The sequence below is a fragment of the Cottoperca gobio genome, chromosome 24, assembly GCF_900634415.1.
Source record: "Cottoperca gobio chromosome 24, fCotGob3.1, whole genome shotgun sequence".
NCBI classification, from domain to species: Eukaryota; Metazoa; Chordata; class Actinopteri; order Perciformes; family Bovichtidae; genus Cottoperca; species Cottoperca gobio.
The window spans coordinates 14,861,707-14,876,498 of NC_041378.1; the positions used below are offsets into that span (position 1 = coordinate 14,861,707).

The 14,792-nt window shown below is 40.9% G+C and overlaps 1 protein-coding gene across 1 annotated transcript in view; it reads left to right on the forward strand.

Moving 5' to 3' along the window:
- The window catches only part of LOC115003692 (poly(A) polymerase type 3-like), a 981,812-nt gene that overhangs the window by 6,577 nt on the left and 960,443 nt on the right, over window positions 1–14,792 (forward strand). The window contains 4 exon segments of the mRNA XM_029425596.1: window positions 183–325; window positions 491–559; window positions 687–807; window positions 1,035–1,119. Coding sequence (XP_029281456.1) covers window positions 183–325; window positions 491–559; window positions 687–807; window positions 1,035–1,119 — 418 coding nt within the window.

Here is a 14,792-nt window from a genome sequence, read left to right on the forward strand (position 1 = left end):
TAATTTGACATCATTCAAGAGCACAAATTGTATAGTAGTAGGAAGCGGTGTGTGAAATAAAAAAGAGGTAACCAATATGTGCAGTGTGCTAAAGCGAGTTAGAGCATGCAACTGTTATCACGAGGTACCATTGTGCACTGGGAGTCTTAAATCTTTTCTCTCATCCTCTTATTTCTCTTCAGAGCGTAACATTTACTCCAACATGCTGGGCTTCTTGGGCGGTGTATCATGGTCCATACTGGTAGCCGGAATACGCCAGGTGTACCCCCACGCCACAGCGTCCACCCTTGTGACCAGATTCTTCAAGGTCTACGCTATGTGGTGAGTTGTCCCATTTCTGAAATGAAAATACATTGAATTTGGTTTACTAAAGGTCACTTGGCCACTGTAGTCAGGATCTAGTTAATGCTTTTATTATCTTCCACTCTGTACATGAAGCTGCTTGTGAGTGCTTTGTAAAGAAAACAATCTTGTGTTTTGTTTCAGCGAGTGGCCAATCCCAATCACGTTGAAGAGAATAGAGGACCGCTACTTTAAGCTTCCTGTTTGGGATCCCAGGGTAAGGCCTCGGCAGGATAATTATCAGGATTTTAGGCTATAAATATAGAAACTATCATTCAATTAACAAATCTGCTTAAAAAAAAGCACATGTAAGCTGAACATTTGTGTTCTTCTGCATTTTCCAGGTTAATGTCAGTGACCGCTATCACCTGATGCCCATCATCACCCCAGCGTACCCGCAGCAGAACTCTGCATTCAATGTGTTTGTCTCCACCTTGGCCATCCTGACAGAGGAGATACAGCGGGGCATGTAGTCACTCAGCTGACATCCACCAGATGCTCACAGTAGGGGTGGGCGATACTGCAAAATTTGGTACCGATCCGATACCAAGTAAATACAGAGCCAGTATTGGCGATACCGATACGATACTTTTTAGCAGCTTATCTACTTTCGTGTAGAGCAGGGGCATTCAACTATAATTCAAAGGGGTCCAGATTTAGTTTTTAACCAGGTCTCCCTCCCTCACTCACAGGCCACGCCATTACTCAAGAAATACAGAAGAAGAAAGCAGACTGGTCCAAACTATTTGACACGACAGACTATTTCAAGAAGTACAAGTATGTATTGAGCTGCGCAAAGATGAAGATGTGGAATACCTCACATACACAGCACTTTCTAAAATATGGACATTTCCACCTAGTTTGTTTATAATTCTTTAGCATTTTAATATTTTAAACATTTATTCGTCTTAATGCCTTAATCTGTTTTATAATTGTATAATCTCATGATCTTTATGTCTGATGTTTTATGATGTGTATTTTCTTAGTGAAGATGTCTGTAAAATAGTAAACCCTGTGAACATTCTCCTCTACACTATTTTATATCATTTAAAACAAATGATTTAGTTGATATGAACTACTTATGTACTGTACTGCATGTCTTACTCTGGATTATGTAGACTTGAATTCATTTGTTTTCACTCATTGTGCTTTGAAGTGCATGAATTGGTATTTAAGTTTATATTAATGTGAGCTACTTAGGGAAGATTCTTTGTACATTGCATAATGTAACTGATATAGTTGTGTTGTGGACTTTATTCTGTACTTTTAATGTGAATTGTTGAATACCTATTTCTTAATGAGGCTGCAGACAGTGTTTAGTTGTTTGCTGTTAATAACTGAAAATCTACACAGTATTTTGTTCAAGTAATTTAAGAAACAGTGGATTATCTGTTTGTTTGTGTGGATTTACATTTTGGATTTTTTTACAATTTGTTGTTCCTGGAGTTTCTATTACAGAGCAGGCGGTATCATTCATAATGCTAATGATATTTTACAGCAGTCGTGTTGTTGAGATTTAACATTAAATACACAAATGCAGATTCCTTACAAAACCACTTACCTTTTAAGAGTCAACACATGTTTGTCTATATAGATATTTAAGGTTTATAATATATAACGTGTGTACAAAGCCTCAATGCTGTGACGTCTGTTGCCATTGTGCCGTCTCTTATGTTTCAAGGCATTACCTTCAGCTGCAAGCTACTTCAGCTACAGCGGAGCAGCATCTTGAATGGTGAGTACGCAGAGCAAAGAGAATGAGAAGCCCAGTTTAAGCAAAACTGGAACGAATGTGAGCATTTTTGTCAACAATGAGGATGCTTCTTATTCATGCATTCCGCATGTTTCTAGCTGAAGGAGAAAACTGTTTTAATAGTTTATTTCCACCTACTGTGGTGCTTTCTGAAAACTGTTTTCTTCACTCTATCAGGGTTGGGCTTGGTGGAGTCTAAAATCAGACTCCTGGTGGGAACTCTGGAGAGAAATGCTTTCATTACCCGGGCCCACAGAGATGTCCAGCCCTTCCCTGGATCCAGCAAGGATCAAGGCAATGCCACCAAGTAAGGACTCGTGATTTTATGGTGATATTCCAGAATTATGGCTGGAACTTCTCTTGAGCATTAGCCGTCAAGCGAATAATGTTCATTTCTATTAACTCATTACTGTTTTTTTGGTTTTATTCTACATATTTACTCTCATTTTGCAGTAAAAGTATTAAAAACAGGCTCGTTTTCTTTTGTCAACTCATTGCCGTGTATTTCCATCTGTTTCAGAGAGAAAAAGTGGCTGATTGGACCTACACCGAGACTTGACCCCCCAACCTCACGTCCTTCAGTGATACTGGTATGTTGTTTTTTTATGTTTCTAAATTCAGTAGAAATGGAGCAATGTTGTGTGAAATTATAAATCATATTTGTATTTTGTGTTGTTGCAGTCTACAGACAGGCAGATAGCTGTGGGATATTCAAAGAGGGGATGACCATATCAAGCAGATACATGTGCCAGGACAATTTAAGCAGGGAGATGTTTAATAGACGCAAAAGGGTTCTCAATCAAGACCCGAAGCCCTCAACAAGCCGTCACGTCTCTGCCACTGTAACAGCTAGTTACACACCAGCTGTCAGCGCAGCCCGACCAGCTACTAGAAAAACAAGGTGGTCTCAGCCTGAGATGCAAACCAAGGCCAATGTTGACATGGTATGCCAAAAACTAATCCTCTTCTTGTTCTTCATCTTGTTATATAGACATTTTTACACTTCTGTTTTTTGTACTGATTCTTTAGCATGCCTAGTACTGGTGTTAAGATGTAAATCAAAAGTGATTGTACCGACCACAGCCATGCTAACATTTCACAACAAAAAAACAAACATTTTCTTTGTTCTCTGCAGAATTCGCTGTCTGTGACTAGCGGCTCATCTGTCCAAGCATCCACATCCAGAAGACCCGCTTCTGTATCCTCCATGAGTTCATGGGCTGAAAAGAGACCCCGCATTCCTGAGCTTGAGACACCGAGCAAGAAAGTCAAAATTGACCTGGTATGCAAAACTATCTTTGAAAGGTGTACTGTTAAATTGACATTGTCCTCGATAAATTGAGTCTTAAGAGACTGATTTGCTGCCCTGTCCCATGTTGACGTAAAAAATGCCGATCTAAAGATATTAATATTTTGTGACTTACCTCACTGTCTGTTCCCTCTCAGGGTCCGCTCACTGTCGAGCTGTCAGACCTGACTACAGCCCGGTTAAAGCTTACAGTTGGGAAACGTGCCATCAAACTTCATCTAATAGGTACAGCACAGAATCAAGAATAGACACTTCTCCTTAGTTTCCTTTAGCTGCACACACTTCTTCTCCTTCCATGTGCCCCATATGATAGACCTCCTCACATACAGTATTCAGGTAAGGCCTCTTGTCAGGTCGACTGATGGAGCTGGATGAATGTCATATGTTTTCACCACAAGAGGGCAATGAAGCCTTTCTGCTGGCCTCTTCCTCAACCGTAGCAAAGGACTGGGTACACAGACACACTGTTCAAAGACTCATCACTTGGTGACAGCAAAAGCTGATGCATATTAGAGTTAAGGGAGCATCTCTACCTTCCGTAATCTTTTTATAAATGGCGGAGTCTTCACGGAAAAAAGAAAATAAGGATTTTGAACGCTTGCATTTTTCACCTTAATGTGTTGATTTGCAGAGCTGATAATCGTAGTGAGGTGCTGATTAATAATTTTGTGTTGCAATTGTGAGGATGATTTATCACGCAGTCCTTTTAAAAACGTATTTTCTCTTTCCGTGCTGTTGTTTGATCATTTTCCTGGAAGTGCTGTACCCAGAGGATAATGTTTTGTCAGTTGACCTCTGGGAGCTCTTTGCAGAGTGGCGCTTTTAAGTCATCTGCTGTCTTTGATTAACTGTTAATTAATGACAGGGAGAAACAAACATAACTCATTATTGAATGGTAATTGTTTTTAGGCCTTTTTTGGATGAAGAGGAAAATAGCAAGTATACTTAAGATTTAAGATACTTAAGTATACTCAATCTAACACCATTAAATACACACGCTCCATCGCAAGATGGAACTGGTGCATTAAAGTGTCTAGAGCCTAATTCTACATCATAGAGTCCTCTATAACATATGTAAATAACATCCTGAGGAGAGAATATAACAGAACGCTACATTGCCTTATAAGGTAGTTTCAAATGTTCACATGGATTTGACGAGCTGTTTCTTGGTTTCTTTCGCTTCACCAAAAGTAACCTTTCTGACATTCAATAATCCCACGATGCAAATTAGTAGACAGGACTCACTAATTAACTAAATGAAATGAAGTGTAAGACTTCTTTAATGCAGCTGGGCCATCAGTTTTCTCATCAACTGATAATGTGAAATGGTTTCTGAGTGCTGGCGGGAGAACAGGAATTAGATAGTTGGGTTGACCAGTTCTTGACCTTTGAAGTATGCACCCACTGCACAGTAACTTCTACAGCAGTACAAGCACAGGTCTGAGAACTGATTGAGAGCAGTTGTGATTTAGTTAAGCAACATACTACAAGCTTGCTTCTATTGTCTTTATTGTTTTATGTTGTATGTATCATTAGTTGGGGTGGATTTGTGCCAGACGAGACACCCAGATACTCAGCCATAGGGAGCAGCCTCATAACATGGCCTAGTTAAGGGTTTTCTGTTGTTTGCATCCCAATCCGGTCAAAATTTCCCAAGATGAAGCTCGCAAAAGCGTGTATGTTGTTGCTTAGAAACTGTTTTTCCTGTGTCCCCAGTAGGTGGGCTCTTTATGAATATCATTACATCTCCCCATTCAGGGGAGGCAAGACATCTTTATCCCTTGCAGACCATGTTTATCATTATTATATCCTAAATTTTGAAGGGATGTTGCTCACTGTAGTTTTAGACCTTTATGTATTTACTGATACATGCAAAGTAATACTGACACCAAGGAGAAGCTGGATAGGGAGATGAACTTTGAATTAGTTATCCAATGTTCCTATCAAAAGCTGGCCTATTCTCTAACACAGCAGCGACGGCGTACTTACATTTATCTCTAATTAATCATGGACAACATTAGGACTTCATCCAGAGGTGTATCCACAGGAGGTCCAGTCGAGGGTATGGGGCTCCCCTATAGTTGTGGCCCCTCTTACTCCTGCCGTGTGCACTCTGTGTGAGGCAGAGGCTCAGGGCACGGCCCCCCGTCTTCCTGCTGGGCCTCCATCTGCTGTGGAGGTGGTTAGGTCCCCGGATTGATGGCAAGACAATGAGTTTATGACATGTGTCGTCGTGAGTGACAGAGGGTCTTGTCCCAACTGGGCCTCCTGACGACCACAGATCTCACATTTGCAGTCGGCACTATGCCAAGGCTAATGGGAGGAGTGATCCTCCTGCTGTGGAATGGGACTTGTAGTTTACAGCTGGCTTGTAATTCAGGACAAGGAGGAAATCTTAAGACTTCTGTCTTAAGACTCTTTGGTGGGACGTTAGCAATCCTTTCATTAGGTGGCTAGATCTAAGTGAACAAACAATAATCTATGGTAAAAGCATGTGCAGGCATCCATAGAAAACTAGCCTTCAATGCTGACTTTATGAAGCCTTCTAAACTGGTCTCTGAAGTTCCCCAGTTGACCCAGCAGCTTTCCTTTCACACACCTGTCAACACGCTGTTTCTTTCCACTTTGGTGGGTCCAAGTTAAAAAGAAATCACTTCCTTCATCTCCCACTCCCACTCCACTCCTCTCCTCCTTTCCCAAAACAGGATGATAAAAGCGTACAGTTTCACATCTGAGAAACTGCAACAATGTTACTGTGCCTTCAAAGGGGGAAGATGCCACATTGTGAGATGACAGAGTATTGATGTGAAAGTGTTGTCTACCTTCCGGGTGAGATCAGAAGAGGCCCGGTAGATCTGTACTGTTTAGTTGCTCTGAGTGATCTGACCAGCGTGGTGGAGGAGAGGTGTCACAGCGGACAAAACAGACTTAGGATGTGTGTCTGTCAGTTTTTCCTTGAAGGAAATTGGTATACTGCAGTTGTCAGGATCTTTTATCGTCTGCAATTGACTCATCACATAGTGTGTTGCTATAAATTACTGGAAATGGTAACTTTGATAATTTGCCTTTTGTTAAGGTGGCTCTAACAATGAATACGTTATTATAAAATACTGGCCACAGTATTCAATACCAACAACGAAGATGTGGTATATAAAACACATGTTTGTTTTTAGTACTAAAATATACTAGCTGATCTCTTTCTACATACCATTTTAATGTGACCCTTTAAAACCCACCTTTTGAGGGATGCAGTGTGACAAACTACTTTGTAAACTTGCAAGTGTTTTTAACCCTATTTTATCTTGTATGTTTTACCACAGGCATACTTAATTCAACCTCCTGACCAAGAGGAAAAACCTCATCATCATCATCCTCCGTCTAACTGTATATGAAGATTTCATTTGCAAAAATAAAAATCCTTCGTCTTTTGTCACTTTGAATATGGGTTGCCAGATAGAATTTGGGTAAAACCGGATTTAGTACACACACTGATTTGTCATCGTAATTAGTTTGTTTTGGTGTCATTCAACAACACAAAGATATTTTCACTGCCACCATACAATACAATGATATTCAGTTAATAACCTTAACATACTTCATGACAGCAACAAAAACACTACAAAGAAAAAAAGCTCAGAACAGCTGATCAAGGTAAACAAATGCTTTTTCTTGTGCTATTCTTGTATGGAAACTTAATTAGTCCCTTGTCTGACATGGATGGATTACTGAATGGGCCCACTGGGCACTGATCAGGGGGCCTGATTTACAAAATGTAGCTAAAAGCACAAAACTATCACAGATGCTAAATGACCACAAACACATAAAAAAAACTGTCCAGAATTACTACAAAGACAAGAGATGCAGAACCTCCACAAAAAGACACTAAATGACTTAAACACCTTTAAACAATCCAAATTGTCTACAAGGAAACGCAAAATGACCACAAAGAGCTCCAAGGTTACTAAAAAGAGTCTCAAAATGATTAAAAATAGATGCAAAACAATCACAAAAAGATGTAAAACAATACAAAGCAACGTTCAAGAACTACAAAAAGATCACAAAGAGGTGCAAAACGACTAAAAATAGATGCATAATTACCACAAAGAGACCCGAAATGACTACAAAGAGACGCAAAATGATTAAAAATAGATACAAAACAATCAGTGATGCAAAATGACTACAAAGGGATGCAAAAAGTAGACTCTTTGAGTTTAGGTGTCTTGTTATGTAGACAGGGTGGGGGGCCTCCTACATGTCTGTGCCCAGGGGCCCATTGTCTCATAATCTGCACGGGTTCTGATTACAGTGTCTCCTGGACTATTGCGAGTGTCAGCCTTGCAGATAAGAAGTACTTACTGTACTACCTGGCAGAAGGGCGGTCTCTACACAATAATGTGCAGGGCCGCACAGTATTCAGCAAGATGTAAGAGAATTGGCTGACCTGGATGTTAATCTGTAAATATTGACCAATGAGGTAGACTGAAGCCTTAAAAAGTGAAGGAGAAGACATGGGACAACACACGACTGTTTGAGCGTAACAGAACAGAAGTTAATGAGCATGAAACGAAAATATTAGCTTAGTGATTCTGACAGTTCAATCAGAATCAGAAATCCTTTGTTAGTTATTAATTAACGGGGAAATTTACGTTGTTACAGCAAAAGAACAAAGTAAAGTGGCGAGTACACAATAATTAACTAGAATAACATAGAGTAACAGTAGTATAAGTACACAGTGGTGGAATAGTCTGTTGTCTTGGTGTGGTGGTCTACGAGGGGCCGTGGTGATTGTACAGTCTGACCGCAGGTGAAGCAGGCTGTCACTGAAGGAGCTGCACAGTGCGGACAAAGTGTCCTGGAGGGGGTGGGACATGTTGTCAATGTAATGTAGAGTATTTGTAAAATGTAACCTGATTTAATAAAAGATTGTCACTGGCATGGAAGAAACATAAACGTCTTTCATATTCCCCTCATAACATCACAATTTGACCTAATGTTCAGATGTAAATGTTTCCTAGGAACGTCAAAGGGCTTTAAATAGAGTTATGTTAATAATCAAACCATTGACTTAGTTTTGATTGACAGGTGTAAATCACTGTCACTTGTTGTGAGAAACACACCTAATGTGTACCATTTCTGTAAATATGCAACGACTAGTCACGTCCAACTGTGCGGATTAGCATCCTGGCACAAAACAAAACACGCACACAGAGTCCTTGTGCTACATTCTTCAGCATCTGGAGTCAGGCGTTCAAGTGTGTAAGCAGAAAACGTTTAGCTCTGGGCAAAGCACTGAACCCTCTGAAATGTTCCCAATTTAAAAGCAACCTAAAGGATGTAAGTGAGGCCTACGGACACCATAAGCACAACATGGAAGACCACCTGTTCGTGGATGGCACCCTGCCACTGCTCTCTGTCTGCCTGCTGTGGAGGGTAGCTACCCACTGATGAGGAATTAGAAAGTCATTAAGGAACACAAATAGCAGGATGGCACAGTCGCAAGCAACTCCAGACTACATTTGTGTCTTCATTTACAGACTCGCGGGGAAAAACTTTATAACTTTGTTTTTGCTCACTATTGCCGATATTTACATGTCAAATTCAGATTTTCTTTCATTAATCTCACCTTTGAGATAATTGTAGGAAATGCAAATAATCACATTTGGTAGATAAACATTTTAATTAATATATCTCACCATGAAACTTCCTCAGTTTAAAACTAATGTTTAAATATGCAAATGAGGCAACATTTTATGTATAGAGGGATTTTGAAAGATATCTCTTTGTTTCACTTAGAAAATAAGAATGTGATATAAATCAGGCTTTTAATGATATGTGAAAAACCCCTCTGTAAAACCCTTCAGAATATAGATAGAAATGAAACTAGACAGTTAAGTGTATGTAAGAGTTACTGAAGTGGAGTTTTATTGGCTCAGAATATGAGAAATGTGTTTTTTGTAACAATGTAACTAATAGATATCAGCATGAAACACACAGTTTTATTTCTTACATTAAGACAATTCAGCTCTCCTGCACACCTCACAGTTTGAAAACATGGTTTTGACTAATGAGAGCCTGATATTGTCATCTCTAGAGCCATGCGGCTAGCATAATGCTATGCAGTGATTCAGTTCTTTAATTTAACGTACAATTTAAACTAGGTATCTATATGACATGCCTCAATTGGGTCATGTGGAAAATGTAATACTGTTTCCCTGGTGCCATCTGTCTTCTGGTCACACTATCCCTGTACAAGTGGTACCTAATTAAAGGCTTCAAATGAAGTTGCAAATGAAGTTGTTCAGTTGTCTCCACAGCTGGCAAGGCTGGCAACACTGACTCTGAGGTTCAACTGAAGGGCAAAGAGGCCTGGGGTTTGCGATGACAAGTTAGGAACTCTAATGTCTCTTTTGCCTGGAGCTGGATGGATTTGTCCATGGTGTGGTGGATGGGACATATGGCTGTACATTGGTGCTGATAATGGAGGAAGAAAAGGGCAAAAAGGGACTTTGTATGGTGTTAGATAAGATTTGGTAGCCATTGCCAGTTTTAGTCTCTGGAACTGCTGTAGAAATGTGGCACACTTACGGAAACACCATTTCTTTCAGCCTACAACAGCTACTGTCAAGTTTCCCATGGGCCCTGCACTTAAAGGGAGACCCCTTATGAGACTTTGATTTGTTTTATCCATGTGATTTTGGACAGTCAACACCCACAAACGCAGACAGCTGCCTGCCTAAAATAAAAATCACAGCATCGAGTCTTGAATCGATAATTTCACGACACTTCTAGGAGGTGGTCCGCCGACGCTGAATTAGCGACGGACTCCACGGGCTCGTAGAATGTTTGAGATTTTACATCCAAATGAGTTTTATTTGACTGTAGGCCTTACAGCTGTGAATCATAAAAAGTCTACATATCCCAGTGAAATCACCACGGGGGCAGTCACAGTTGGCCGTTGTTCAATTATTCAGCGCCTATGGAGCAGCTCCAGGATCAGTTTACGTTTGACATTTTAGCTGTAATCTTGACTTTCTGCTGTTCATCTTAAAGAAAGACTTGTTTGTAATTACAACTTAAACCTGAGCAGGACTATATTAGTGAAATAGCACATGTAATTCATACGTCTAGTCTACATATGCAGCTTTAAAGGGATAGTTCGGATTGTTTGAAGTGGGGTTGTATGAGGTTATTATCTATAGTTGGTGTATTGCTAACAGTAGATGGCAGTTAGTCAGCCCCCAGTTGGAGAAACAGAGAGCAGTAATGGCACGCAAACGTATTTTAGCTGCCTAAAAGAAAAGCCCACCTAAAGAAAATCTATATAAGTTTAAGTGTACGTTATATTTAGAATATTTTCACCACTTGCCGTCAGACAGTCCTTTCTCACAGGGCACTGAAGCCGTTATCTATGCTCTCTTAAAAGACCAGACTCTATTGACAAAAGTAGTTATTTTATCTTGCAGAACACGGAAGTTGCTGGTCTACAACTGTGTTCATCTGTGTCATTGGTGAATCTGAACTAACCGAATTCACACATTAAAACAAGCAAACTAACCGATCGAGGCAGCGGTAGACCAGCAACATTAAATTACTGTTAAGGTTAAATTACTGTTTTTGTCCAAGGAGTCTGGTAGTTGTGAAGAGAGCATAGATGACAGCTTCAGTTCCCTGTCGTTAAGGGCTATCTGACAGCAAGGTAAAGTAGTGAAAATATTCTAAATATAGCTGCCGTAATCTACAGCCGTACATGGCTTAGCTTCCGTGCCCGTACTCCTGTCTGTTTCTCCAAACTGGGGGCGTGCCAACTATTTACTGTAGGTAATACACTGAGATGGATAAGTATCTCATATAACCCCCTTTCATCAATCCGAACCATCCCTTTAAAGCTGGGGCTTCAGACCTCACCTCACTGTTTGGGCAAGACAATGCCTCAGTAGTTCAGTGGTGGTATCTGGGATTCATATGGACAGCATGTCCAGCAACTTCGGCAGACTGTGTCTGATCACTACATGATGAATGTCTGTTTCACTGAGGCCCTCAAATGCATCAAGTGCATTAAAGCCCAATTCGGGCCGCACTGCTTGAGTGGTCAAGGCATATGGGAATCTGACAGATATCATGAACACGGCTATAACTCCTATCTTTTACGCTTACATTTTGCAACCATAATGTATTGTACTTTGAGAGTTACCCCAAGGCTCACTAGCCGCCTGAGTCATTGACACACCAGTGACTCTGACTGCACAGTCAATTACCCATCTACCTTTCATGGGCCAGGAGTAGAAGACAGGGAATGAGTTCATCCATGCATTCAACCTACGGCAGCCATGCCTCCACCAGAGGTGAAATCCAAATGCAGACGGGAGAGACAAGAGGATATTGGGTTAGTCTTTTTTTTCTATGTGGAGAATAAAGGTTAATAACAGTCCTTTCCTGTGTCATATTTGACATGACCAGTCATCGCAGTAATTACAATCATTACACTCCAAAGGATGTCTAGTTATCCCTCTTAAACACAGGCCGCACAAAGGAAATCAATTATTCAATCAGAGCTCTCCCATTCATCCCTGCCTGAGTTCACTTAATTTTGGGCCTGGGTGAATCTGCCGCAAATAAACCTCGCGACCGGAGAAGAAAAGACGAACAGGCCCCTAATTTGTACCCTTTCAGGCGGTCAATCACTTTTCAAAGGAATGCAAGCTTATTCTGACAATCAGGCCGACGTGAATGGGAATGGGTTTCATCTGCTACTTTACATAAGTTATCTAGTGATAAAGAGGGAAGAAGAGAGAGGGGGGGCTTTCTGTCTACAAGTGTAGCCTGTGGCCCCCTCCGCTGTTACTCTCAGCCCCCTCTCTCCTTTCTCTCATCCCCCTTTCACCTCATCTCTCACCCATCCTCCGCTCCTCATCTTGCCCGTGCCCACTAGGATTGGCAGCATGTAATTTAAAAGCATGGGCACAAAGACCAAATGCCAAGCCCATAATGGAAGCTGGATGTGTTCTAATTTAAATGGGCTTCTCTGCTCAGGGCCCAGGGCCTGTAATTAAGATCACTGGGACAAAGGCGAGGAGACAGTCTCACAATGCAGTCGGGACCTGGTTGAAGAAGAGGGAGAGAAAATATCAGCTCCTTGCACCCAAAAATGGAAAGAAGTCTTTTTTCCGTCAATGGACACTTCAGTAGATAGAAGACCCGAGGAAAGTTAAAGCGAGGAACACACGGCTACAAATCTATTTGTTGTTACTTACGTGTGATGATCTGATGAATTTACTTGTGCCCGTGGTGTCCATTCATTAAAATGACAACTTGGACGCGCAGTTGAAATTAGTTAGTCACGACTAACTTTCAAGGATCCACCTCAGTACATGCATCTCTTTGATTGCTTATGGAGTACGACACGTTACAAAGAGCAGCTTAACTTCAGAGAGAATTACTATTACCAAGCACTGACTCCATCAGCATTCCTGTAGGGGTATTTGATCAATCTGAATGATGAAAAGACTACGAGAGGCCTTCATATCCGGATGGAGGGCTGGAAGTCTCGTCCTCCATATCCATGCACCCTCCATCACTCTCTCCTGAGCGTTTTTTTGTTCCCGAGGACACACTCTAGCTCCTATTGCTCTGGGTGGTTGTGTGTTCAGACCTTTTTCCGTTTAATTAGATTTGTTAAAACAATTTTTGGAGTGCTTTATTCGGTAAAAGCTCTCAGGGGTTAATATCCGCAGAACACTTCTGTTCAGCTTCTTTTCACCAATGGAGCATAAATTATTTAAATTATTCAGAATTGTGCGACCTTTTATCTCACCCCCTTTGAAGGCAGCAAATTAAAAATGCAAATGGGCTAACTAATTAATATGCAAATGCATTCATTCCCAGTTAACAATTAGCAATTAAACCTGCAGTGTCTAGAAAGAGCACTGACAAAATTAGCAACTTATTTTTTCATTCGAAAAATAGTCAGTCCGAAAAAAAAATTGATTGAAGAAATGACTTTTACTGACAACCACCTGCCTCAATATAAACAAAATTAATAGGATGTCATGTAGGAGAGGCAGAAATCTGAGGAGAGTCATGTCACAAACAACAGAAATGTGTGTTGTTCTGTCATGATTTGGTTTCAAAACCTGTATATTTCATAACTCAATCAAGCCTTAATTGAAACATGAAAGTCTGCGAGGAGTTCTCTATGCATGTGAGGGATTTATTTTATGAAAGCAGGGAAGACAAGAAACAGCCAAAAAGTAAGGCAGGCATTGCATAACACAAATTAATAGCAGCTCTTTGTTTTTATAGTCAGATATCCAGAAGAGAAAAAGACCAGCAGGAAACCATAAAACAGCACAAGCTGTCAAACAGTTTCCTATTTCCTTCAACACGCTCAAATGCAATCTTACACTTCACGCTATCTCCTATATTACACCTTATGATACCTAATGTTACAAACTCGACATCAATCATGCATGCCAAGCCCTGACTGTCTCTCCAGTGTCTGAATTTAACCACATCCAGATCCTTTGATGTGATAGCGGGAAGGTGCGGGGGCCGGGAGGCGTGAACTGCACCTCCTTGTAAAGGTTATCTGTGATACACAGACCCGGGGGCACCTGCCTCATGCAGAGTTCACGCACGTCGCCGCTATTCAGCCGAGAACATACGAAGTGATGTATGTGTGGAGATCACTGTCAGCTGCGGAGCTATGACAATAGAGGTCAGTCAGTCAGTCAATCAGGGAAATAGGAAGCGAGGGGGGTGGGGGGGTATGGGGTGATGGGGAGAACAAGAAGGGTTTTTCTTAACATCATTTTTCTGAACATCCCCAGCTAATATACTTATAATCCCCGTCAGTGTTCAACTTGATCTCTTGTCAGCCCACAACTTGTGCCAGAGGGCTCGGCAACACGATCATCACCTTTGACAAATGCTCAGTGATTGCCGTTGCCTTTAAACATGATTCTTGTGTTTCATTAACTCGCATTAAGTGCCCTCGTCCCCTGACGCTCAGATGTTATATTGCCAAAGAAGGTTCATATTTTATTTATCGCAGTTTAATATTGTTTTTGAATATTTGCGGTGCCTTTAGGCCTGGCTCGCAGTCACGTTAGACTCTTTAATTTCTCCTCGGAATTGATTTTCTATCGCTAGGAGTGACGTTTGATTAAAAACATTTTCTTGCATAAAAATGTAAGCGAACACGAAGTTATTCTCCACGCCACAGCTGTTTGCTTTAATATCTTTTGGATTAAGCTCTGATTTTTTTATTTAATGCACTCCTTAATTGAATTGTTTCTTGTTTGCGTTGCACAGTCGGAGAAAGATTGTGCACCACTTAAGAACATCACACCTTACTGACCATTTTCGCCGATCGCACCTCTTGCTCTAATG